This window comes from Pleurodeles waltl, chromosome 11 (genome assembly GCF_031143425.1).
Source record: "Pleurodeles waltl isolate 20211129_DDA chromosome 11, aPleWal1.hap1.20221129, whole genome shotgun sequence".
Classification (NCBI taxonomy): Eukaryota; Metazoa; Chordata; class Amphibia; order Caudata; family Salamandridae; genus Pleurodeles; species Pleurodeles waltl.
In genome coordinates, this window is record NC_090450.1 from 881,836,304 (window position 1) to 881,861,933 (window position 25,630).

Below are 25,630 nucleotides of genomic sequence, written 5' to 3' on the forward strand. Positions count from 1 at the left end.
ATTAACTTTGTGCAGGTAGGGATTTTTGTTTGCCACATGTACATTGAGATACACCTATAAGAAAAATTATTACAGATGGAAAATTCCATTTATCAATTCCCTCGTTGCGAATTAAGGCAACATAAACTCTGTAAACCCACCCAGTGTTTTAAAGATCGTACTCTCTCTTATCTTTTACTGTCCTCTGCAATAATAGTCTGGTCCATGTCAGTTAACAGCCATAGGGTGTACCGGGTGGCAACCCACATTCAGGAGCACTAGGCCACCAGAGTGACAGGCACAAGGCTGTGAAAATAACACCCAAACTAGGAAATGTCCTGTAAGGGAGAACTTCACAGAAGAGTGGCAGGAGGCTCTTGAGGAGTGGCAAATTTGGGAGACCGGAGGGAAAGGAAGTACGCAGAGAGAGCTATAAGGGGGAAAACAACAATAGTTGCTGAATCGATATGGTAAACAAACTAACACCAGCTGGAACCATACAGCAAAAAGGAAGCTCAAGACAGCATGGTTCATCTGCTGGCACTTCTTATGCTGACCCAGATGTGTTGAGCTATGTAATCCTCAAGCTTTAATTTGACCTGCCTTAGCCATGTAAAGCCTTCCGACTCAGTCCTAGCCTCTTTAGGCCAGCAGTCCATACTTCCCAACACTTCTGACTGCTGTGGTGTTTCGAAACTCCTTTTCCTTAGTTTATGTGCTCTCCAACCCTTGGTTCTTTTCAGTCAGATATAAAATGGCCACATCATCCCATTGCTTGTCTCTCCTGATATTGAATTACACCACCCTCTTTAAAGATTATTATTCAGAAAATGGTGTAGTAATACAGCTATAGGATTTTTTCCCAGTTATGGTATTGGGAGTTTTACAGTGGGCTATCAAGTGCCTAATGCAATTTCAGATTAAGTTACTACCAATATAGAGGTGAATTGAGGTTTATTGAATTGTCAGCATTGCTGTAGCCCTGGTAGAAATAGTCTGCAAAAACGTGAAGCTTGTACAGGGACTAGTACGACGCAAGGGGTTACTAAGTGGTGCAATACATGCACTGCGCCACTTTGTACATATGGCACAGGGAAATGGCCTCCTTAATGCTGCCTTAGTGTAAAAAAATTGACACTTGGGCGGCGCAATGAGGCAGTAGAGGCTTGTAAATAGGCCCCATGGTATGTGCAAAGTTAGTCAAATCATTTTCACGCATTGATGCATAGAAAGGGCAACCCATGTCATATAAAACACCCTTTTAAAAACCATGGCGTTGCCTTTAAAACCCATAGAGCATATTTCTGTTCCGTCTTTGGGTGTGAATCTGCTATGTGGATAAAAACTTTATGATTTTAAGGATTATTGACGTTTTTCATTTCTTACTTGTTGATTTAGAAAGAGCATTCCATAAGTGAAGGTCTTCTGTTGCCAGGGTTCGTCCACAATAGGGATACAGTTAAAATAGGCATGAATTTGAATGTACTGACCAACCTGTTGATTAATAATGTCGTTGTGGTGACTCAATCTTCAAAGTAAGACAAAATCTTGCTATGTTCAAACGGCTTCCACAAGAAGTTTTGCGGCGCTCCACAAAATTCTGAAAGAAATGACATCGGGCATGGATCCTTTCCTACTCTCTTTCATTCAGCTGTCCCCGAGGGCTCGAGTATTTGCCGTCTGCTTTTTAATTTTCACTTTTAACTTCTGCAACATTGTTGCTTTCATACGAGGCCAGATTCTTTATGTATGTAGCTGACACCCAAATCTTCCCCACTTTGAAGGGGACAAACGCTATTAATTTCTTTTTTGAAAATCATGACTCTTGATCACAGTGAATGTGAACAACTATTGTGAAGCTGTACCCTAAGAAGACAGAGATCCTCCTCGTGGATCAGGGCTCTCAAGTGTCTGTAGTGCTATCCCGAATCTCGCGCCAGTTGTAAAAACGCCAGTCTCTCTCTTGAGCCCCAAACAGAGCAGTTTCAAGGAGCTCTTTTTTAAGGTCAATCATTTGAAACGTTTTATTTGTCTTTGCCTTATCTTGGTCTACATCACTGTATATTTCAGCATTTACATCTTGAAATTGAAGAAATTTAGCCATATCCCCCAGTGCTTTGATCCCAGAAGTGGCTTATAGTTTTCAAAAGAGTTTTCAAACATGAAGGTTCGCCTTGTCTCCACACTTTGAGTACAGTAAAAATGTTACTTGTCGTGGCAGGTGCCTAATGAGGCTGAATAGAGGCATGAAGTTTGTTTGCACTCCTAACAAGTAATTGTGTAACAAATAAAACTGGGTGCCAAGAATACTAGGTGCATGAATGTAAAGGGAAAAATCGGGAGCAAAAATGAAGCTAGGCAATACAGAATAGAACCTAGACATAGGAACAGAACTTGGGCTCATTTGAAGCAATCATGAGCCAGACATTATGTTTTGATGTGTTTGTCAGAAAGCACTAACCTGAACGCTAATTTCAGCTGAAGCCATAACCGTCCAGCACTTGTGTATTTCCACGGCCAAGCATGCACAGTAGGAATATGATGGCTAGCAGTAGACCTGGGGAAAGGGTAATGGGATGAAAGAGAAAACAAAGACACTGGATAATATCACTCTGCTGGGCGTTGATGTCTGCTGGGTTGTAGTGGACATCTAAAAACAAGGCCTGTTTATGAACTGAACTTTGTAGTACATTTAGTAGTACTGCAATAGTAATACTCAGGAACTACAAAATGCTGTTCACAAACCTACACGTGGAGGTCTCCTCTTCCGCCTCGCCTATCTTTTATGTGTTGAGATCTCTGCCATATTTGCGGTGATCTGTCCACATATATGTGTTTTTGTAGAAAATATAGGCGAAACAAGGAGGAGTGGTTACTTACTCCTAAATTGGTGTGGTTTAAGGAGGGCTAAGGACAGATATAGGGAGGGACATACAAATAACAAAGTACAACCCCCAAAAAGTAAGACAATTGCTATTCCCAAACTGCACGTCTAGGGTTACTACATCCAAAGGAGGCATATAACTATAGTAAATGGCGTTGAACTGGCCACTGACAGGTGAAACATATTACAGTATCAACCAACAGGTTAACCCCATAATAAATTAACTCACCCACCCAAACACTTTTTCTTCCTTCCAGGGGTCTACCTGCATGTCTGTGAATGTCTTGGTTTTGCTTCTCGTTTTGAGGAACAATTATTTGAGGAGGAGAGGTATGGTTTAGAACCAAAGGACTTGTCGAGAAAAGCAGTCATTGCCAGATACCGCTGATTACCTGAAGTATTCCTTGATATGGTTGCAGACCAGGGTGGCAGTCCCTCACCAGGATCCACTCCCCCACTTCCAAGTGCCTTTCCACAGCCCTCCATGCCTGACTGTCTATTTCATTAGTCTTCTGGGTCTCATTTGTGTACCCTCCATGTCCAACGTGGCAGAACAGCAGGCTGGGCCGGTCAGGTGCTGTCCTTTACATGCCTTTGAAAGATCAAGTGCATGGGATGCACTGGGTCGTGCAGTGAGGGGTGTTGCAATATACCCTTTTAAATGGATATTGCCCCCACTCGTGGTCCGTGTTTCGGTCCATCCCAATGTGGGACTCAATGTGGGACTTGGAGATAACGATCCAGTGACCTTGCATTATGATGTTTTCCACCATGGAGTTCACCTCATCCCTTATCCTCTATAGGTGCAACAGCTGGGTCTTTTGTGCCGGATCCCACTAACTGGCATCTGGAAAGAATAGCTTTCATGCGTTGTTGCCAATGTCATTGGTGTCAGTGCCTTGCTTAATGTCCTCAATTGTCAGCACTCTTGGACAGGCTACTGCTACTACCATTGAGGGAATTCTTTGGCCCCCTCATTGCCTGTGGCTGTTACGTCTGCTCTACTTTGGGGATGTTGGGACAGGAGATCTGCCGGGTTTGCTGGCTCCTGGACGAAATAACACACAGAACTGGTATGATAGAAGCTGTACTGTAGCCGCTCAATGAGTGGGGGCGGTTGGGGGGCCCTCCCTCCAGACAGGCTCACCAGTGGTTTGTGGTCTGTTATCACCCTGAACTCATGCCCATATATGTACAGGTGACAAGCCCATTTGATGACCAGGGCCTCTCATTTAATCTGCGTATACCTGGCTTCAGTGGCTGTGAGCACTCTGCTTGCGAATGCCAAGGGGGCCCACACTCCGGGCATCAGGACGCCCCCTAGGAACACTGGGCTTGCATCCATGAACAGTTCCGTTGTCCTGTCAGGTTTGAAGTAAGTCATTGTGCCCTCGCTCCTCTGGACCACCTTGGTCTGGACGTCGTAAGTGCCCTTAGAAGCTCAAAGAGGGTGGTCACATTGTGCAGAAACCAGACACAGTAGGTCACCGGGTCTAAAAAGCTGTGTACCATAAATGCGTTCTTTGCTGGCAGGATCTCATTGATCACTGTAGACTTACAGGGGTCTACCTGCAGTCCGTCTCTGGAGAATACAAAGTCTAAGAATTCGAGCTTGAGCTTGAAGAATTAGCATTTATCCTTATGCAGGATTAGCCCTTTGTCCTTTAACGTCTGGAGGGTGGCTTTGAGGTGGTGATGATGGTCAGATAGAATGGTTGAATAGATGAGAGTATCACCACTTATGCTGAGGACTCGTTCCAGCCCAGATAGTGTTTCTTAACTTGCATTGTGAAACACTTCAGCGGTTGAAGAAATTCCAAAATTCAGTTTCTTGTATCTCCTGAGCCCGACAATGTTTTGATGTGACGGCTGTCTGGATGGAGTACCAGTTGCTGGTACACATCATTCAGATCGAGCTTCAAAAACCGCCTTGCTCCATTGTCAGGGTGTTGTGCTTTTCTCAACAGATGGCCCGGTTGGGAAGAACCTTGTGTATGCAGAGACTGCTGCTTGGGTTTCTCTGTTATGACCAGGGGCGAGACCCAGGAGTGAGACCCAGGATGTAGGCCTTGAGACCTTTTTAGTGATGTCCATCCATTCCAGTTTGTCTAATTCCGCTTCAACGTAGGCTCATAGGTGGAATGGTGTTCATTGGTGTCAAAGCACTGCTGCTTGAATCATCTTGTCAATGTGTCATTTGACTGGTGCCCCTTTTCTGCATTCAAGCCCTCTGAATAGCTCCGGGAATTGGTTGAGGAGGTGATCCACCTGCACATGGATTTCCCTGCCAAAAAAGGCCAGCCCTAGGTCCTTGGCAAAGTGGCAGCAGTAAGGGTCCCTTCTCCATCCGTTGTCACTTGAAATGTGGTTGTTATTTCCCTTCTCCATGTTTGATGATATCGTCCATTGTGCCTGTTAACGTGTCCTTCTATGTTAATTTATACACATCAGGACTCGTTTTAGGCCGATGAATCTTTGGACCCAGTGGTGAGACACCGTAAGGCGAGGTAACTGATCAATATATCAAACAATATATCAATAATATTGTCAACATATATCACCACAATATATTTCACTTTAGACATTAGTTAAATCTTCGGCGCAACCATGACCTTTCAGTCATGAATAACCACACCTTATTGAAATTTTGTGAATTTTATTCCTTATTGATTACAATCTAATAGTAAATGTATTAATCTCAAAACCAAGAAGCAAAAGAGCATAGTCACAATGTGGTAATAATGCAAAGATCACAAACATAAGATAGTAATATGAAGATAAACAAATCTAATTGCGTAAAACCTCATATATGTTTAGTTCAGCATAGCACCACGTCAGTCACGTCAGTTACGTCAGTCAAGATGAAATGCCTCATCTAACCACAATTAGCATCAGCATGTTGGACTTCATGCAAAACAATTTAGAACATCAATTTGGAAAACATCTGACTAAGGTCTCTAATCAAAAATACACAGCAGTTGGTACCTAGAAAGAAAAGGCAAATAAATGAATTTCAATAGCAACAACATAATTACCCTCCTCAGAATAGGTCAGCATACAGGATCAGTCTTCGTCTTCAGGACATCAGTTAGATCGCCGTCAGTCTATCTAGTCTAAGGGCAGGGGACACTTTCCTCATAAGGAGGAAAATGCAATGGGGCGACTAAGGGTGAGGATGGTTTTATTAAGTCTCAAATCACCAAACAAAGTGACAGAGTTTCTGGATGCAATCGATATCATTCCCTACCTAGCGCTCTCGAGTCTCCTGTGTCATGGGTTTTTATTCCTTTTCCATAATACATTCCCCCAAAATTCTATTGGATAGTCATTACACCCCACTATCTGTAACCTATCAAATAATACACTAAGTAATGCATTTGTCATTTTATGATAAATTACAACTTTTTGATTGGTCTTCATAATTGACGTTTTTCGTAGGTGGCACATCCGGGGTTACTTCATTTTCTGACACGTTCTTCGGGTCAAGAGTTCTCTTTTCCGTGGTTCAGTGTCCTTGAAAGTGTCCATATTTTGTTGCAAAGCGTACAATTTTATACTAAAGCAACTAGCATGCGGATGAGAATATAACGGTCAATGATACAATACGCGGAGAAAACAACAAGTGCTGGGTCATGGCCTTTTGCAAGTCAGCACACTGGAGAAACAGAAAAATATGCTTTAATATGAGAGCTACACAGCTAGTTTTCGATTCACGCTAACTTAAAGCTTATGGATTCTAATAAATGCAATCATCGTACGTGTTAACATATTCAATTAATCATAATACAAGCAATTATTTCTTACAGTCGACATTAGTTTATGCATGTGATAATTCTCCACGTTTAAAATACGTTTCAATGAATAATATTATTAATGCAGCGTTGTTAATATAAGCATTTCACATCTAAAAATAGGTAATGTTTAAACTACGCTCTCTCAGTCCCTCCTCTGATGACGCTCGTCATCACACAATCTTTCTCTTTGATCTTAATTTTTCACCTTGCGTATAATACGCATTTCAACATCTTGCCCTTTATGTGAGCTTTCCCATATTTCATTGAACATTTTCTCTCTTTCACTTTCTTCATTTCGTCGGGTTCTTTTAGTCCAATTTCTTTTTACTTTGTCATTGATTTTACATGCCACCCATAATCCTAATAGACAAATCAAAACAATTAATAGACCCATCATCATTTTTGCAAGTACCCCATTCCAAATGTTGGTAAACCAGCTTCCCACTCGGGCAATTCCTTTCCCAAATGTTTCCCAAACACCAGGTTCTTTCAAATCCTTCAAGTCTGTACTATCTCTGGTAAGGTTAGTTAGCATGCTTCTAATTTTCTTACTATTATCTGGTATGAATGAGCAACAATGACGCTCATTAAGCATTTTGCAGACACCTCCACTCTTTGCTAAAAGAATGTCTAAAGCAAGCCGATTTTGAAGAGTCATAGCTCTTTCTGCAGCAAGTTCAGTATCCATCAGGAGTATGGCTCCTGTAAACTTTGTCAACATGTTATCCACTATAGTAGACAACTTTTGAATTTTCATAGAATTCAAGATAACCCCCACTGATGGGATTATGGCTCCAAATATATCACCAATGACAGCCGCCACTGATTCTCGTTTTTGTCTAGGATGTTGTAATTCAGACGTTTTAGGGATTTGTTTTAAGTCATCAATCTGGTATATCTTTGGAAATACTATTCCCAAATAACATGTGCCATACCATCCCTTAGGGAGACGGTAATATGCATTTAGTCCACAAATATAATAGATTCCAGGGATCGCTGGATCTTGTCCATTTAACATAAAGGTCCATTTACTCTGAAACAAAAACACATGCCTACATTCACTCGTACCCACAAACAAATTGTCTTGATCAGATTTTGGTCTATATATACAGAGCCTACCTACATGTAATGCATCTATAGCTAGTTTGCTTTGTGTTTTGATTGCAGTGTAAGCATAATCATTTGCATAAGTATGTTTTTCTAGTCCTTTTTCTAACCTTTCTTTCAGTGCTTTGCGTCTATCATCTGTGTGATCTAAAAAGCTTTTCTCTACAGGAGACAATAAGCAAGTCAAATTGTTGCGATGTGCATAAGCAGTTCCAAATGTAAGTGTTGGCTCAAAGAATCCTCTAACTATTTTTATATCATGCTCTTTAGCTAATTTATTTAGGAATTCAATCACAGGCACAAAAGAAAACACAACATCCAAATTTTAATAAAAGTATTGCACATGCTCTTGATTATAGAATCTTGTTAATAGCAAGCTGCAACTAATTCCATAAGTAAGAGGGAGGCTATGATAAGTAACTCCCTCCTGCACAGATGAAGGAATTTTAGTACATACATAACAATCTTTCGCATCCATAGTTTCCACATACTCATTTAATAAGCGATAGAAGACATTAGTAGAAAGTTCCCCTTTTGCATTAGTTCCCTCATGCATATGTCTTGCATCTTGCTCAAATCTCTCCCACGGTGATAGTTTAGTAGTGGTAGTTTCAGGTTTCGAAGTTGCATTAATAGTTTCTTTCTCTCTCCATGGCATTCCCACAATCACTCCCACAATCATTACTACACATACAACACCTATTATAAGACCTAACCAACCACACACCTTACTTCCTTTGCTACTGTAAGCCATGTTTGTATAGAATCAGAATAGCAGATCAACAATCAACTTGAGAAAGAAAAAGGAAAAAAAAACTCTTTGCGTATATTACAGCGTCTTCACTCACTCCAGGACCCTTTTCGTCAATTCAGGTTAGCAGCTTGTCGTAATCAGGTTCCTTTAAAGTCAAATCCGGTTTTAGTGTCACTTCCAGTAGTTTCTAAAGTCTCTTTCTCTTTTCAGCTTTCACAAATTAAATTTTAGTCGAGTTTTCCCTTTGAATATCTTCAGGTACCGTAATATTGGCCTGGTACTTCTCGATCAAAACAGAATGCTAAGAATTCTTGTTGCCATTCAGAGGTTGTAGCATATGCCCATTCAGGACCTGTATATCTTCTGTTTGCTATTCTTTTTCTTTTTAACCTTCGTTCACCTTGTTGTTCTCCTTCACTCAGATCATCTGTTTGTGAAGTATCACTTTCTTCTATTATTGTGTCATTCGATACCTCTCTTATTTTAGGATGTGACTTGTCTGGCCAATTATCGCCTCTATGTGTCTTGGTTCGATGTTTTCCTTTAGGACGTTGGACAGCACCCTCCTCTTGTGATATGGTGTTTTCTCTTGACGGACCTGCAACTGGTTCAGGAGACTCCGACACGTTTCGATTTGTATCTACAGTTTCTCCTTCTCTTTCGTCTTCTGGTTCTATGTTGAGTTCGGACTCTAACCCGTACTCGTAAACTTCTGGGAGAACCTCTCCTTGGCTTAGTTCTCCTGCTGCCTCGACTGAGATAGGCACTCTGTCACCTCTCTCGAACTCATTGACAGTTTGAGGGACAAGGCTGTTCTCAGTGGGCTCTCCAGTAGTCTCAGTTCCTTCTTGACTGATCTCTGATCTCTGACTCTGAGACTTCTCTTCCTGAAGTTGCTGTACCGGAAACTTCAAGTTCCTCTTCAACAGGACACGTTACCCTTTTCGTGTGACTGGCATGTATCCAGTTGGGAACCCCGGCACACTTCACAGCAGTGGTGGTCGTCAATATTACTTGATACGGCCCCTTCCAACGCGGCTCAAGACACGATTTTCTCACTCGCTTCTTGACAACCACCCAATCTCCAGCTTGCAGAGAGTGACCTGGTTCGCCAATTGGTGGCAACGTGTTAGCTTCCACCTGGTGAGAGAAAGAGCGAATCACGTCAGCCAAGCCTTTGCAGTAATCCAACACCATATCATCTGTAATATTCACTAGTGCATTTGCAGGTACCGCTGGTAATCTCATTGCTCTGCCCATGAGGATTTCATGGGGGGACAGTCCCGTTCTCTTATCTGGGGTGTTTCTCATAGACATCAGTACTAGAGGTAAGGCATCTGGCCATTTCATGTTTGTTGCAGCACACATTTTTGCTATTCTTGATTTTAAGGTACCATTCATCTGTTCAACTAGTCCTGATGCTTCAGGGCGATAGCTACAATGCAGCTTTTGTTCAATATTGAGTGCGGCACACAAAAGTTTATTCACCTCATTGTCGCAGTGTGTCCCCCTATCTGATTCTATAGAAACCGGAAACCCGAATCTTGGTATCAGCTCCCTGAGTAGTAGTTTTGCAACTGTAAGACTGTCATTCCTACGTGTGGGATATGCCTCAATCCAATGACTGAAAACACACACAATCACCAACACGTACTTCAATCCTCCACAAACAGGCATTTCGATAAAATCCATTTGCATTTTGTTGAATGGACCTCCAGCTCTCCCAATGTGGCTCAAAGTTACCACAGTTCCTTCTCCAGCATTCATCTGTTGACAGATGACGCATCTGTGGCAAGTGATTTCTGCGGCATGTCTGAATTTTGGATTGAACCAATCAATCTTAAAGGATCTGATCATGGCATCTCTTCCCAGATGTGCCTGCCCATGGTATAACCGGGCAAACTGTGACAAAAGACTATTTGGCAGAACCAGTTTTCCCTCTTCTGAAACCCATAGATCATCTGCCCTTTGTACACACTGCATTCTCTGCCAGGAACGTTTTTCTTCTTTGCTAGCACAACTTTGTAATGTTTTCAGTTCGTCTAAGGTATCAACCACTCGTAATGCTAGACTTAAACTCGTGTCGTTTTCAGGTTGTGGTAACAATTCCCACTGCTCTTTAAACGATATACAATTTAATGCACAAAATCTTGCGACCTGATCTGCATAACTGTTTCCCATAGACACAAAATCTTGTGATCTGGTGTGAGCACTGCACTTCACCACGGCAATTTCAAGAGGTAACTGAATCGCATGTAACAAATCTCTTATTTGTTCACCGTTTTTCACAGGAGAACCAGAGGAGGTCATGAAACCCCTCTGTGACCAGAGTTGGCCAAAATCATGCACAATTCCAAATCCATATCTGCTGTCAGTATAGATAGTGACTTTCAAATTTACAGCTGCGTGGCATGCCTTTGTAAGAGCTATTAATTCTGCCACTTGTGCAGAAAACACTTTCTCGAGCCAGGAGGCTTCGACAATGCCAGTTATGGTACATACTGCGTAACCGGCTCTCAATGTTCCTGCTGAATCTCTTAGACAGGACCCATCAACAAACATAATGCAATCGTTTTCTTTTAACTGGGTATCCTGTATGTCTGGGCGAGGTTTGGTACAAAGTTCAGTCACCTCGAGACAATCATGCTCAAATTCTTCCCCATCTTTGATTTCAGTATTTTCATTGGGAAGTAAGGTTGCCGGGTTCAGCACAGTGCATCTCTTTAGTGTGACATTTGGTGACCCCAGTATAATCGTCTCATATCTAGTGAGTCGTGCATTTGTCACGTGTTGTGTCTTAGTTCGTGTCAACAGAATTTCAACTGAATGTGGAACCATTACTGTCAGAGGGTATCCCATGACTATGCCTTCACATTGTGAAAGGCTTTGACCAACTGCTGCAACTGCCCGCAAACAACCCGGTAAGGCTGCTGTGACAGGGTCCAAGGTAGCTGAAAAATATGCTACGGGGCGATTTGCATCTCCGTGGACCTGTGTTAAAACAGACAAAGAACAAGCATCACGTTCATGACAGAACAACAGAAAAGGTTTCTCATAGTCAGGCATTCCTAATGCTGGTGCCCTGCACATGCATTCCTTTAATTCTACAAATGATTCAAGCTCCTCTTTTGTCAAAGTTATTGTGTATGGCTCATCCTTGACTTCTTTTCCTGTCAATTTTATTAAAGGCTTTGAGATGATCGAGAAGTTGGGTATCCACTGGCGACAGTAGCCCACCATTCCCAAAAACATCCTGACGTCTCTTTTTGTTGTTGGGGGATTCATCTGCAAAACAGCTGTTATTCTTTCCTTTGATATTCTTCGAGACCCTTTCTCAATCAAATGTCCCAAGTATTTCACTTCTTTTTGACAGTATTGTAACTTTCTGGGTGACACCTTGTGTCCATTCTTTCCCAGATGATTCAATAATGCAATGGTATCATATTTACAGCTGTCTCTGGTTTTGGATGCAATCAGCAACACATCAATGTACTGCACAAGAGTTGAATTAAAAGGCAGCACAAGAGGTTCCAAGTCCTTCTTCAATATCTGATTGAAGATGGATGGTGACTCAGAAAACCCCTGAGGAATTCTGCACCAACTGTACACCTTATCCAGGAATTTGAAACTGAACAAAAATTGGCTGTCTTCATGAAGAGGTATCGAAAAGAATGCTTGTGATAGATCTACCACAGTAAACCATTAAGCATCACAAGGAACCTGGAACATTATTATTGCTGGGTTAGGTACCACAGGGCAGCATTTTATCACAATTTCGTTTATTTTTCTCAAATCCTGCACAATTCGAACTTTTCCACAGGGCTTCTTTAAACCCATTGTGGGAGAGTTACACGGACTGCTCAAAACTTCTTTCAGGACTCCCTGTCTGAGAAAATCTGCAATTATTTGTGACACCTCAATGAGGACATCCTGGGTCATGTGGTATTGTGGCACTTGTGGGAACACTGCATTCGGCTTTATCTGAACCTTGACTGGTTCTACTCCTTTTATCAACCCTACTTCTTTCCCAGTCAAATCCCACACTTTCTCTGTTACGGTCCCTTGTAGATCAACAGGTAGGTCGATCAAAGTATGCATTGGGAATAAAGTAATCAAAGGGTAGTCTTCATTTGTTTCTGCTTCTTCCTCTACCAATTGACTCTCGTCTCCCTCATCGTCACTGTTTGTCTGTACTTCTATTCCATCGTTGGAACAGGTAATCGAACATTTTGTCTTACACAGTATGTCCCTTCCTAGTAAGGATACTGGGCTTGAATCGCATACAACAAATCTATGCAGGCCTTGGAAATTGCCAATTTCAACCTGCACCGGATCAGTAATCGGATTAGTCAGGTACTGGTTTGCCACACCAACCACTCGTATAGTACGCCCTGAGAGAGGTAATCTCGGGACTTCTGCACTTCGAACTGTAGAGCGTGTAGCTCCTGTGTCGACCAAAAATGAAACCTTATAGCCCATTACTTTTCCCTCTACATATGGGCCTCTCTGATCCACCTCTAAAGATGCTGCAAGCCTGCACTCTTCACTGTCTGAGCTGTCATCTGACCAATCCTCATTCATGCCACTTTCACCTCGTAATGGGAATTGTTGCACAGTGTTATTTTGATTGGTTACCTGGCCTGTGACCTGCTGAGGAAGCATCACCTGTTGCTGTCCCATCGGAGCCATTGGTAATTGCATTTGCTGTCTAGGCACCATAGGAATCTGCTGCTGTACTGGTTGCATTGGTACTGACTGAAAACGCGGCATTTGCATCTGCTGCATGGGCTGTACCCCTTGCATTTGTACCAAATTATTCTGAAAATTCGGGTTTTGATGTCTCACTTTTGGACCTCGTGGATTTTGTAATATACCGACATTAATGCTTTGCTGAACTGCACCATCCTGCACCATATTCGGACAATCCCGTTTCCAATGCCCCACGCCCCCGCACGCGTGACATGGTGACATCTTTTTCACTCCTTGACCGTCATTTTGAATAACAACATTATTCATGTCCGAACCACGGTTCACAAACCCACGACCTCTGCCTCTCGGCTGTGCCTGAAACACACCATTCATTTGCGGTTGTTGCTGTATCACTTGCTGAACTCCATTTCCCTGTATTCTAGCTTGTGCAGCCCTTATCTGCATCACCATCACTTTCTCCTTCAACTTTTTCTGCTTCAACTCAATCTCATCACTACAGTATTTCGCATACTGCAACACCTCATCAATCGGTTTAGCTTGCCAACAAATCAAATGATTCTTAATCATCTGGCTAACCTCTGGTCTCAGCCCTTCAACGAATCTAAACACAAGGTGATTCATGTCCTTTGGTTCAATAGTCTCAGTACCACTGTAATGTTTGAACGCTTTCAATAATCTCTCGTAATAAGCATGTATTGACTCCTTAACCTCTTGAGACGTCTGTTCGATTTTCTGCCAATCGGTCACCTTCGGCGACACCTTTTGTTTCAAGAACTCAATTACTTTATCATAATATTTCATCACCTCTTCTGAACGTGCTCCAGTCACCTTATCTCTTGCCGGCTCCTTCGTGGGCCAATCTACCCCTCTCTTGCACTCGAGCCACAAATCAGGCGGAACAGTGATCTCAAATAAAGTATTCAAGTCTTCCCAGAGACACTTTGCAAGCTTCACGAACCTGTCCGTTTGTTGATACCACTCGATCGGCTTCTCTCTTAGCCTAGGATAATCATTCGTAAAGGATAAAATGTCTCCTCTAGTCCATAGCACATGCACTAAAACACCACCAGCTGTCTCTCTCATAGGTAAGATTTTTACTGAATCCAGATTAGGTGAGGTCCTGACTTCATTGGACCCTGGACTATCTCCCTTTCCCTTATCTCTTTTCTTCGCCCATCGGCCTTCCCATTTCTCCAATGAACCCCAAATTTGTGCACTATGCAACAGTTCTCTCAGATGTGCCTTCATGCCTGCAGATCTCATGTGTTCAAAATCTTTGGAGTCAAAATCTAATCTGTAACTTCTTTTCAAATGTTTAGTATTTCCGATATCGATATTGTATTTGTCTGCCAAATTCGCTAATCTCTGATGTACTTTGCCTACCTCTTTGGTAATCTTGGGACATAAGTATCTCAATTCTGCCTCAGTGTATGATTCCAACCTATTTACTCCCATTGTTCCTTCCACTAACTCGGCAGCTTCTGCCCCTAGTCGTACAAAATTCAAGTATTCGTCTTGTTTTTCTTTCTCAGGTTCAACTGTGGTTACTGTAGTCTTTTGTGAGGTACAAGTTTTCTCTAACCACTCATTTAACTATTGTACTGTAAAACCCTGCAGTGAAATGTTCCCTGCATGTATCATTGGAGAGTGTGAAGTATTTGTACTCATGGTTTGGGGAGTTAAAACTCCCAACCCTGCTTGACGCATCGCTTCGAGAGGTGCCCCTACTGGACTAAGGTCCATCAAGGGTCTCGGTGGCTCATTTACTTGCTCTCCCGGGGCCATTATCTGTGGAGTTCTCATAGGCCCTCCTCTTATCGCTTCCTGGGTCATAACTCCCTGATCACACATCCCTGTTTTATCTTGTGCATACAATGGCACTGGGGGACCAACAGTAATAGGTAACGATATAGCGGCAGGTGTCTGACCTGAACCCAGACTTCTTGGAGCCGCAACACCATAGGTCTGCTCCAGTGTACCCGGTACAGGTACTAACGGTGGTCCCGCTACAGGGCTATACCCAGGTATCAACTGTGGCGGTTGAGACATTAGCTTCGGGGTCGATTCAATCTGTATTAACTTTGGCTTTGTGTATATCGGGTCTGGCGGCACTATCAAGTTCGTAGTAGTCTCAAGCACTGGAACATCAGGGTAAATTCTCTTTATCTGCGGTGGAGGCTGCAACTGTATCGGCAAGTCTGGTGCAGTGGGTACACTGACACCATTCTGTATCAAAGCTGTATCGCTAGTCTGTACCGTATCAGTAACTCCCTTCTCCTGCGTCTGGTTCCCAGGATCCAAGCTAGTGCTTGGAGCGCTGTCGCTCACCGCATACGGTGGCGGACGATCATGTACCAATCTATCCATAAATTCCTCATCATCTGAATCATCTTCCTCTTCCCAGGACCTTTTATTTTCTTTAGTTTTGCCAGAATCTTTGTCGGTTTTACAGGAGGCTTTCTTTCCCTGTGTCTCTTCTCCCTGGGTTATTGCTGGGAATAACTTCAACCCACCTACGATTCCCCTTCTCCACATTTTGCTCTCGTTGTCCCACCTAGCTTCTGCATATGATTTTTCTGCCCTTCTCAGCCTTCTCTGAAACCTTTCTTGTCTGTGTCTAAGAGCCATTAAGTCCCAAATCGCTAAAGCCTCGTATTGTGCCGGTCTCGGAGGTGGCTTCTGTGTACTTAACATCCACCTCAGATTTTCTAGTACCTTTGGATTAAACGTCCCATGCTCTGGAAACGCTAAACACCCTTCTTTTTCTGTTAATTTGCGCCACTGTTTCATCCATAAAAAAGGTGCGACACCTTTCTCTTCCATCACCATGTAAGCCGGAGTACCTTCAGGTGGTGTAGGTTCCCCATCAGTTGCTACAATATACACATCTCCCTTTAGAGCGCTCTTGAATGCCTTGACAAAATTCATTTTTTTTTATTCTTTTATTTCGTATTTAATCAGAAATGGCTTAGTTCCCAGGACACTCTTCACCTGCCCTTTCTCAACCTATTGCTTCTCACAGACCGCAGCCAATCCGTGCGCGACCCCTCTCGGCATCTGACCTATCTCAGCGCGGCACCACTGACGTCACACTCACACACACTGCAGCTGACAAAGTCTTGCGGCTTGTCCACTCTTCACTGATCCCTACAACTCACACAAACTAATGCAAATTATTGCGAGCACCTTAAAATTACAACACAAATCTGTCGGTTTTCTACAGGAAAGGTAACACATTCGCTTCAGAACTTTACAGAGATTTCACTTGAAGCCTCGGCCGCTACTCTCTCCTTCTCAGTTCCCGCATACGCAAGCAGAATTCGACCCGCAAATTCTACTCTCGACTTGTCAATGACTCCTTCTAGTGCACTTTAGAATTTGTCAAATCTCCATCGAAGGTTTCATACATGCATCATAACTCAAACTCGACTTGTCAACCACGCCCGATTGACCTACTAAACCGCACAGATTACAACATAAACCACATTTATCATCATATTCCGGAGTCTTAGACCTCAACAGGTCTGTACACGACAACCAACCACATGGATAATTTTTGAGCAACAAGCGCTACATTCACATGAAGTACGCCAACTTCCCTACTCTCATACTGTGGAGTACGCCTACTCCTGCTAAACAACACTTAATATGGCCTAAATACACACAAAATTTTCACAACCACCTGCAAAATGCATAAGCTTAGGTAAGCGCAAAGACCCTAACCACGCACACTATGGCGCCGAGAACATTCCCAACTCATTTAGGCAGGCTCCGAGATCCCGGGAAAGCCATGGCGAACTTAGCAACCCATCATCTCTCCAAATTGCATTATCACAGAAAAACAAATTAAACAATGAAACTCCGTCCTAGGGCCCCCAAGGGCCAAACCGTCGCTCTGCTACCAGAACTGTTAACGCGTCCTTCTATGTTAATTTATACACATCAGGACTCGTTTTAGGCCGATGAATCTTTGGACCCAGTGGTGAGACACCGTAAGACGAGGTAACTGATCAATATATCAAACAATATATCAATAATATTGTCAACATATATCACCACAATATATTTCACTTTAGACATTAGTTAAACCTTCGGCGCAACCATGACCTTTCAGTCATGAATAACCACACCTTATTGAAGTTTTGTGAATTTTATTCCTTATTGAATACAATCTAATAGTAAATGTATTAATCTCAAAACCAAGAAGCAAAAGAGCATAGTCACAATGTGGTAATAATGCAAAGATCACAAACATAAGATAGTAATATGAAGATAAACAAATCTAAACGCGTAAAACCTCATATATGTTTAGTTCAGCATAGCACCACGTCAGTCACGTCAGCTACGTCAGTCAAGATGAAATGCCTCATCTAACCACAATTAGCATCAGCATGTTGGACTTCATGCAAAACAATTTAGAACATAAATTTGGAAAACATCTGACTAAGATCTCTAATCAAAAATACACAGCAGTTGGTACCTAGAAAGAAAAGGCAAATAAATGAATTTCAATAGCAACAACATAATTACCCTCCTCGGAATAGGTCAGCATACAGGATCAGTCTTCGTCTTCAGGACATCAGTTAGATCGCCGTCAGTCTATCTAGTCTAAGGGCAGGGGACACTTTCCTCATAAGGAGGAAATTGCAATGGGGCGACTAAGGGTGAGGATGGTTTTATTAAGTCTCAAATCACCAAACAAAGTGACAGAGTTTCTGGATGCAATCAATATCATTCCCTACCTAGCGCTCTCGAGTCTCCTGTGTCATGGGTTTTTATTCCTTCTCCATAATACATTCCCCCAAAATTCTATTGGATAGTCACTACACCCCACTATCTGTAACCTATCAAATTATACATTAAGTAATGCATTTGTCATTTTATGATAAATTACAACTTTTTGATTGGTCTTCATAATTGACGTTTTTCGTAGGTGGCACATCCGGGGTTACTTCATTTTCTGGCACGTTCTTCGGGTCAAGAGTTCTCTTTTCCGTGGTTCAGTGTCCTTGAAAGTGTCCATATTTTGTTGCAAAGCGTACAATTTTATTCTAAAGCAACTAGCATGCGGATGAGAATATAACGGTCAATGATACAATAAGCGGAGAAAAGAACAAGTGCTGGGTCATGGCCTTTTGCAAGTCAGTACACTGGAGAAACAGAAACATATGCTTTATTATGAGAGCTACACAGCTAGTTTTCGATTCACGCTAACTTAAAGCTTATGGATTCTAATAAATGCAATCATCGTACGTGTTAACATATTCAATTAATCATAATACAAGCAATTATTTCTTACAGTCGACATTAGTTTATGCATGTGATAATTCTCCACGTTTAAAATACGTTTCAATGAATAATATTATTAATGCAGCGTTGTTAATATAAGCATTTCACATCTAAAAATAGGTAATGTTTAAACTACGCTCTCTCATGCCTATCAAGGAAAGTGGCTCTTTGCCTCCGTAGGAGTAGATTATTTGTGTGGGATGGTCGCAGGGGTGACTGTAGGCGTAGTTGCTGATATTGTTTGTCGGTCATCACATTGACAGAAGCTCCCATATCGATAAGGGCCTGCACTGTTTTTCCGGTGACTGTGACCTTGCAAACCGGCTGAGGGCACCTCCCTTGAGTTTCTGGAGCTACCTATGAGAAGAGGAATGCGTCTTACTTCTCAGGATTAATATCTTCCAGTTCTCGCTTCTGCCACCATTCTCCGCTCTTGCGCTACTCTGTGAGTGGTTGCTTATAGTCAGATGGTGAATGTGTTTCATTAGTGGCTTTGTGCGGCACACCCAGCAATCCTGCCCACCACTCCTGCAGCTTTTCATGAAATAGTTGGGCTTGTTGCATGCCGAGCACGTGCGCCCTGCCACCGGGCACTTTTCCAATGCGGGTGGTTCTGTCCCACAATTTCAGCATTTATCTTCCGAGTCAGCCTGGAGCTTCCCCTTGTGGGGCGGGGGTTTGTTGCAAATTGTGTTGACTGTTTCTGTCTTGATAGCTGGCATTTTTATGCTGGTTGACAGTCCTGCCCCTCAGTTTAGCACCAACTTCATTTCTTCCACCCTTGCACTGGATAAGTCATACATGGGGGCAAGAATGAGGGTGTCCTCTAGTTTGATCCCGAGTTGCCAGAGGATGAGTCTACTTAGGTTGGCCAATCTGCATCCCTATATAAGTTACACCCTGACCTCCTTTTGCTGGTCGTTGTTGGTACAGGTGGTCACCATAGCCTGAACGCAGATGTAAAAATTGTCCCTTGATACAATTTGAAACATGCAAAATATGGATTTAGTTGGGGGTCAAAGTGTGCATTGAGGGTGGTTCTTGTAGCATCATAGTCGACAACGTTCCCAGTATCCAGGAGGTGCTGAAACAATTTGTATATCTCCACACTGATAGAATGCAGCAGTAGGGATCTATTTAATTCATTGTCCTTTTCCCTGGTGGCTCTGAAGTAGTTCTCAAGCCGCCCCACCCAAATTTTGCACCCAGGGGTGGTAGTGGCTGGTTCATTAAATAATGCCAGAGCCCCCACAGCCAAATGAGGACTGGGGCTTGAACCAAAGGCTGCTGCATTGTGTCCTGAGCTAGCCCCTTGTGGCCCTGCAGTCTGTGCATCATCTGCCATAATAGATGCGGTAAACAGATAAAGTGACAGCTCTGGAGAAGTGTGTCCCTGTGCCCCAGTACCTTGTGCTGGCCTTCTGTGGCAGCTGGCTGCGGTGTCACAGACGTGCGAGCATGATGAGAGTCTTTTCCCTCCAGGTGGCGCTGTGTAGAAGAGCAAGGTGAGGGCCTTCCCCCTCTAGGTGGTGCCATGTAAGTGAGCCCGTTGAGGGTATTCACCCTCCAGGTGGCACTATATGCTGGAGTGCGGTGAGGGTCTTCCACCACCAGAGGGTGCTTTATGGCACGGACAGATGCACCTTGTACCGCTTGCACTTGCTGTGTGCCCAGCAGGTGTCCAGGTGGCTCGCAGGCTGCATGTGATCTGGCTGATGTGTCTGCTGCCATGTGTCTTGTCCGCCCCGTGGGCGGGTCCTGGTACTGCTAGCTGCAGGCAGCAGTCCTCATCGCCAGTGTGCTGCGGGGTGCTGGAGGTGAGGGGAAATGTAGGAGTAGGCCTCTGCTGTGGCAGCTCACATACAGAAGTAGGTAAACACTATATGTACTATTCAAGAGTCCCCATTAGAGGTGTCTCCCCGTTTATTTGTCACCTCATCCAAGCCCGGCCACTGTGCTGCTTGCTGACATCAGGGGCTGCAGTAGAGCCCAGTTGGCTCAGTACAACAAGCTAGGCTTTTGTTTATGAGGACCTTCCCAGTGTTCATATTTAAATAATTTGGGTGATTTTTGAGATAATAATATTTTTCGGATTTTGCAACAATTTTAGGTTTTATTCACTCTGTAGTAGTGACAGTGTGCCCTCATTGTCACCGTGGGGTTCCTCGCATTTGCTTTCATTAAATAATGATTGACAACTGTGGGTCTTTGTTAGACTTTTCATCCTTGGTGTGGTCTCCCTTAACTTTTTGCCTCTGTTTCCCAAGTTGTTGATGTGTGCTGGACTCTGATTTTGCTGTTTTTGTTACTCTGGGCACTTTACCACTGCTAACCAGTGCTAAAGTGCAAGTGCTCCTTTACAAAATGTGTATGTAATTGGCTTATCCGTGATTTGCATATTTGATTTATTAGTATGTCCCTAGTACAGTGCACTAGAGGTGCCCAGGGCCTGTAAATCAAATGCCACTAGTGGGCCTGCAGCACTGGTTGTGCCACCCACATAAGTAGCTCTGTAATCTTGTCTCAGACCTGCCACTGCAGTGTCTATGGGTGCAGTTGTTAACTGTAAATTCGACTTGGCAAGTGTACCCACTGGCCAGGCCTAAACATTCCCTTTTCTTACATGTAAGGCACCCCTAAGGTAGGCCCTAGGTAGCCCCAAGGGCGAGGTGCAGTGTATGGTTAAGGTAGGACATATACTAATGTGTTTTGTATGTCCTGACAGTAAAATATTTCTAAATTCGTTTTTCACTGTTGCAAGGCCTGTCCCTCTCATAGGTTAACATGGGAGCTACCTTTAAATAGGATTAAAGTGTAGATTTCCTTTGGGAGCGTATGGGCATGTGGAGTTTGGGGTCTCTGAGCTCACAATTTAAAAATATATCTTTTAGTAAAGTTGATTTTAAGATTGTGTGTTTGAAAATGCCACTTTTAGAAAGTGAGCATTTTCTTGCTTATACCATTTCTGTGACTGCCTGTTTGTGGATTCCCTCTCTGGGTCAGTTTGACAGTTGGGCTGGTTGCACCTCACACTAGACAGTGACACAAAGGGAGCTGGGGTGTAATCTGCATTTCCTGATGAGCCATCTGTGCTAGGAGGGAGGGGAGGAGTGGTCACTCACACCTGAAAGGGCTGTGCCTGCCCTCACACAATGCAGTCTCCAACCCCCTAGTGAGTGTCTAGGGCCTGGCCTGGGCAAGGCAGGATTTCACAATCAAGAGAGACTTTGCTTTGAAGTAGGCCTACTTCGAAGAAGAAAATAGGTATAAGAAGGGCACCCAAAACCACAGAGTTTAGAACACTTCTGGAAACCTAGAGGAACTTCTGCCTGAAAAAGAGCTGAAGAGCTGAGGAAGAAGAGCTGCCCTGCCTGTGACTCTGCTTTGTGGAGCTATCCTGCAGTTGCTGCTTCTGCCAGAGTAAGAGGGCAAAGACTGGACTTTGTGTGCCTTCCATCTTGTGAAGCTCTCCAAGGGCTTGATTTAGAGCTTGCCTCCTGTTGTTTGAAGTCTCAGGGACTCTGCCAAGTTGTGCCCATCCAGTTTCTGGGACCCTGAAAGAAGAAACTGGCAGCCTAAGAGGAAGAAATCCACGCACAGAACGCCATGCGGGGAAAAGATCGACGCGACTCCGATCTGTGGCTGAAAAATCGACGTGACGCCGGCTTCATGGCTAAAAATCGATGCTCGCCTGCAACACGACTGAGGAATCGACGCACTGAGCTGGAGAAACGCTGCACAGCATCGCTGACGGAGGCTATGAGATCGCAACCCGCGCTGCGTGGTTTTACGATCACCGTGCATCTGGATTTCAAGCGCAAGTACTGCTGGGCGTGTAAAAACAATGGAAGGCCTGCCCGGACCCGAGAATGCTGACCGGATCGACGCATCGCTCTCCTGCAGAGAGAAGAAACACGTGCCCCCGACCCCACGAAAGGAGAAACAACACAAGGTCTCGCTCGTGAGTGAAATCAACGCATCGCAAACCCTTTTTGTTGCACACTCGCCTGTGCGGGGTTATTTTTGACGCACCCAAGGTACATTTTTACGCTAACAGTGTTAGTGTGTGTTTCAAACTACATGAAGACTCTTTGCTTTTTAATTGATAACGTGACTCGTATATTGTGGATTTTTGTCGTTTTGGTCTTGTTTTGTTTAGATATAGTCTCTATTTTTCTAAACCTGTGTTGTGTCATTTTGTAGTGTTTTCATTAAGTTACTGTGTGTGTTGGTACAAATACTTTACACCTAGCACTCTGAAGTTAAGCCTACTGCTAGTGCCAAGCTACCAAGGGGGTAAGCAGGGGTTAGCTGAGGGTGATTCTCTTTTACTCTGACTAGAGTGTGGGTCCATGCTTGGACATGGGGTAACCTGACCGCCAACCAAAGGTCCCATTTCTAACAGTCTTGAATGAAGGTGTTATTAGATTGCATGAGCAGATCTGGTGGGCATTTGAATATTGGGCCAGGGGTCATGCTTTTTTGACATTATATCTGCAGGAACTGTGCCGTTCAGGCACTGGTTAAAGTCTTCCAGGTGGGTAGTGATCTGAGGTAAAAGTGAATATGGCATAGGTGAGCATTCTCAAAAAAAGTTGCAGTCATGTTTTTTGACATCATATTTGCTTTCTTCCTTCAGTTACAAATAGGAAGAAGGCAGCTAAGCCGAAATGTGGCCTTGCTTGTGAATATCTAACAGTTAAAGATTACACAGATCTTCTTTGGACGACTTTGTCTGAGTTTCCAGGTAAGCAACAGTCACTTGTTCCATCGTGCTTCAGAGAAACTCGTTCAGGAGGTATACTACTGTGCTTGGAGTAGATTTCTGACTTTGTGGAAATTCACAGGCCCTTCAAGAGTAGACAGTCATAGATTTCAGAAGGACACCATCTGTCCATTATTTTGTAATGCAGTGTCTGCAGGAGGTGAGAAGACCACATGGGTAATTTAGGGGGAAAGGAAATCTACCCTACTTCTGGAAAGGCTGATCTTCAAAAACCGAAGAAATGTATCTTGGTTCTTTTCAGGGAGTACCTGTAAGATCTAGAACTCTGTTCCTCCCATAGACCTCAGTTAGGGGTGGGTGTTTATTTTATTTTATCTGTGGAATGGCTTAATTTCAGCCAGTGGCTGCAGGTGAGGCTCAGCAGCACTGATTTTGTGGTACGAGGACTTACTTTTTTCAATGTGACTTGGACCCAGAGAAAGAGAGACAAAGGCAGAAAAAGATGAAAGAATGAGGGAGAGAAAGACAGAAAAACAGTGACAAAGGGAAAAGCAGGGATGAAAAAGTTTCTGCAAGAGTAATGTAAAGGGTCTGGGTGGGTAGGGTGGTGGATGAAAGAAGCATGAGGTGGGATAAACACTAAGGTATTCGGCACACCTGACGTTTAGTAGAACAGGCTACAGGCTTGTGAGTAAGAATTTCAGCCCCAACACTTAGGGGTATCTTTACTACGATTTTTCACCATGCTGGCATCACAAAAGTGACACAAATTGATGCAAAATATTTTTTGTATCTAATTACTTTGCAGCGGAAAATTTGTTTTGCATTGGAAAATCACTTAAAAGTAATGCAAAGCAACGCTGTGCTGCGGGGTGCTGGAGGTGAGGGGAAATGTGAGTGAAGACCTCTGCTGTGGCAGTATGCATATAGAAGTAGGCAAATATTTTGGGTTCTATTCAGGAGTCCCGATGAGCAGGATGTCCCCGTTTATTTGTCACCTCAGCCACCCCCAGACACAGTGGTGCCCACCGATATCAGGGGTCACAGTAGTGCCGAGGGGTTCAGTATACAAATTTAGGTTTTTGATTATGAGGGCATTTCCAGTGCTCATATTTAAAAAGTTTGACGATTTTTTAGATGAGAATATTTCTTGGATTTTGCAACAATTTTTAGGCTTTATTCACTCTTTAGTAGTGACAGTGTGACCTGTGCGCTGCTTTGCATTACTTAGTGCCAAGGGGGTGTTTCATAGGTGGTGCGTGGGCATTCCCATGCAACCACCCAAGGTTTTTGATGCAAAAACTTATTTCCTAAAAAAAAGGGAACAAGGTCTTGCATACAAAAATACTGCCCATTCCAACTAGGCGCAGTCACAGAGGAATTCTTTTATTTCTCCTTTTTTACCAACTTTGCATGTGTGCTGCACTGTACAGCACACACCAACACACACACCAAGTGGGAAAAGCTTTAAGTTTAATCTAGGCAGAGTATTTGGTACTAAAAGGGTATTTTTCCAGTACAAAACCATTGCTAGACTCACATATACACTCTTGCACTGTGGTGTAAAAGTATGTGCATGGCGCACAGCAGCAAATTTCTGCCCTGGCTCGAGGGAGAGGGGAGGATAGTGTCATATTTCTGTGATTATGGTGCTTTCCTGCGCTCTCCTTCTCCATTTTTCACTGCTGCACTGTGCTGTGCGACAATTTGGGCCTTCTATTACAAATATTATGATCTGGCAATGCCGGTGCAAAATGCACAGCAATTCCACTTGTTTGTGCCGGTTTCCCATCTGCCTTCCCCACAATAAAAAACAGAATGCAGGTGAAAAGCCGTTTATCACACATATTCCTTGTTCTGCGCTGTGAGAAATACACAGAACAAGAATTACTTGTGTGATGTACTGCATGTTCAAGAGCGAAACAATGTCATTATAATGTTAATTTCATGAATTGAATTACATCGCCCAGACCCTGACAATGTATGATAGCTTGTTCCCCAGTAGGGCAGTCTGTGTGTGGCTCGTGGTTGCAGGCAGGCGCTGCACACAGGCATTCCTGTGTTCTGTGAAATTGTTGAGTCTTTATTAGTATATACTGTGCGCTGTAGATGGCGGAAGTAAAATGTGAATGAATCAATAACAGACCAATGAATGAAGATGGCTAGCAGAAAGCCCTTCTAAGTGAGAATATTATACATATAATTTTAGTAAAATTAGAATGTTTTAGCTAATGCACAACTAAGATGCTGCGAGGATCAGACTGACGCTAGATCCAGGGCAGGCCAATGAAAAACGCAGGCTCTCTAGAATCCACAGAATTGCTTGTGGTAGTTTAGAAAATATTAAGGGCCATATGTAGCAAAGGTTTTTACCCATTCTGTATCTA

At 43.3% G+C, this 25,630-nt stretch overlaps 1 protein-coding gene across 1 annotated transcript in view; it reads left to right on the forward strand.

The window, feature by feature from the left end:
* The window catches only part of SVOP (SV2 related protein), a 305,181-nt gene that overhangs the window by 255,723 nt on the left and 23,828 nt on the right, over positions 1-25,630 (forward strand). The window contains exon 12 of the mRNA XM_069214772.1: positions 23,157-23,264. Within this exon, the coding sequence (XP_069070873.1) occupies positions 23,157-23,264 (108 nt within the window). The remainder of the gene's footprint in view (positions 1-23,156; positions 23,265-25,630) is intronic.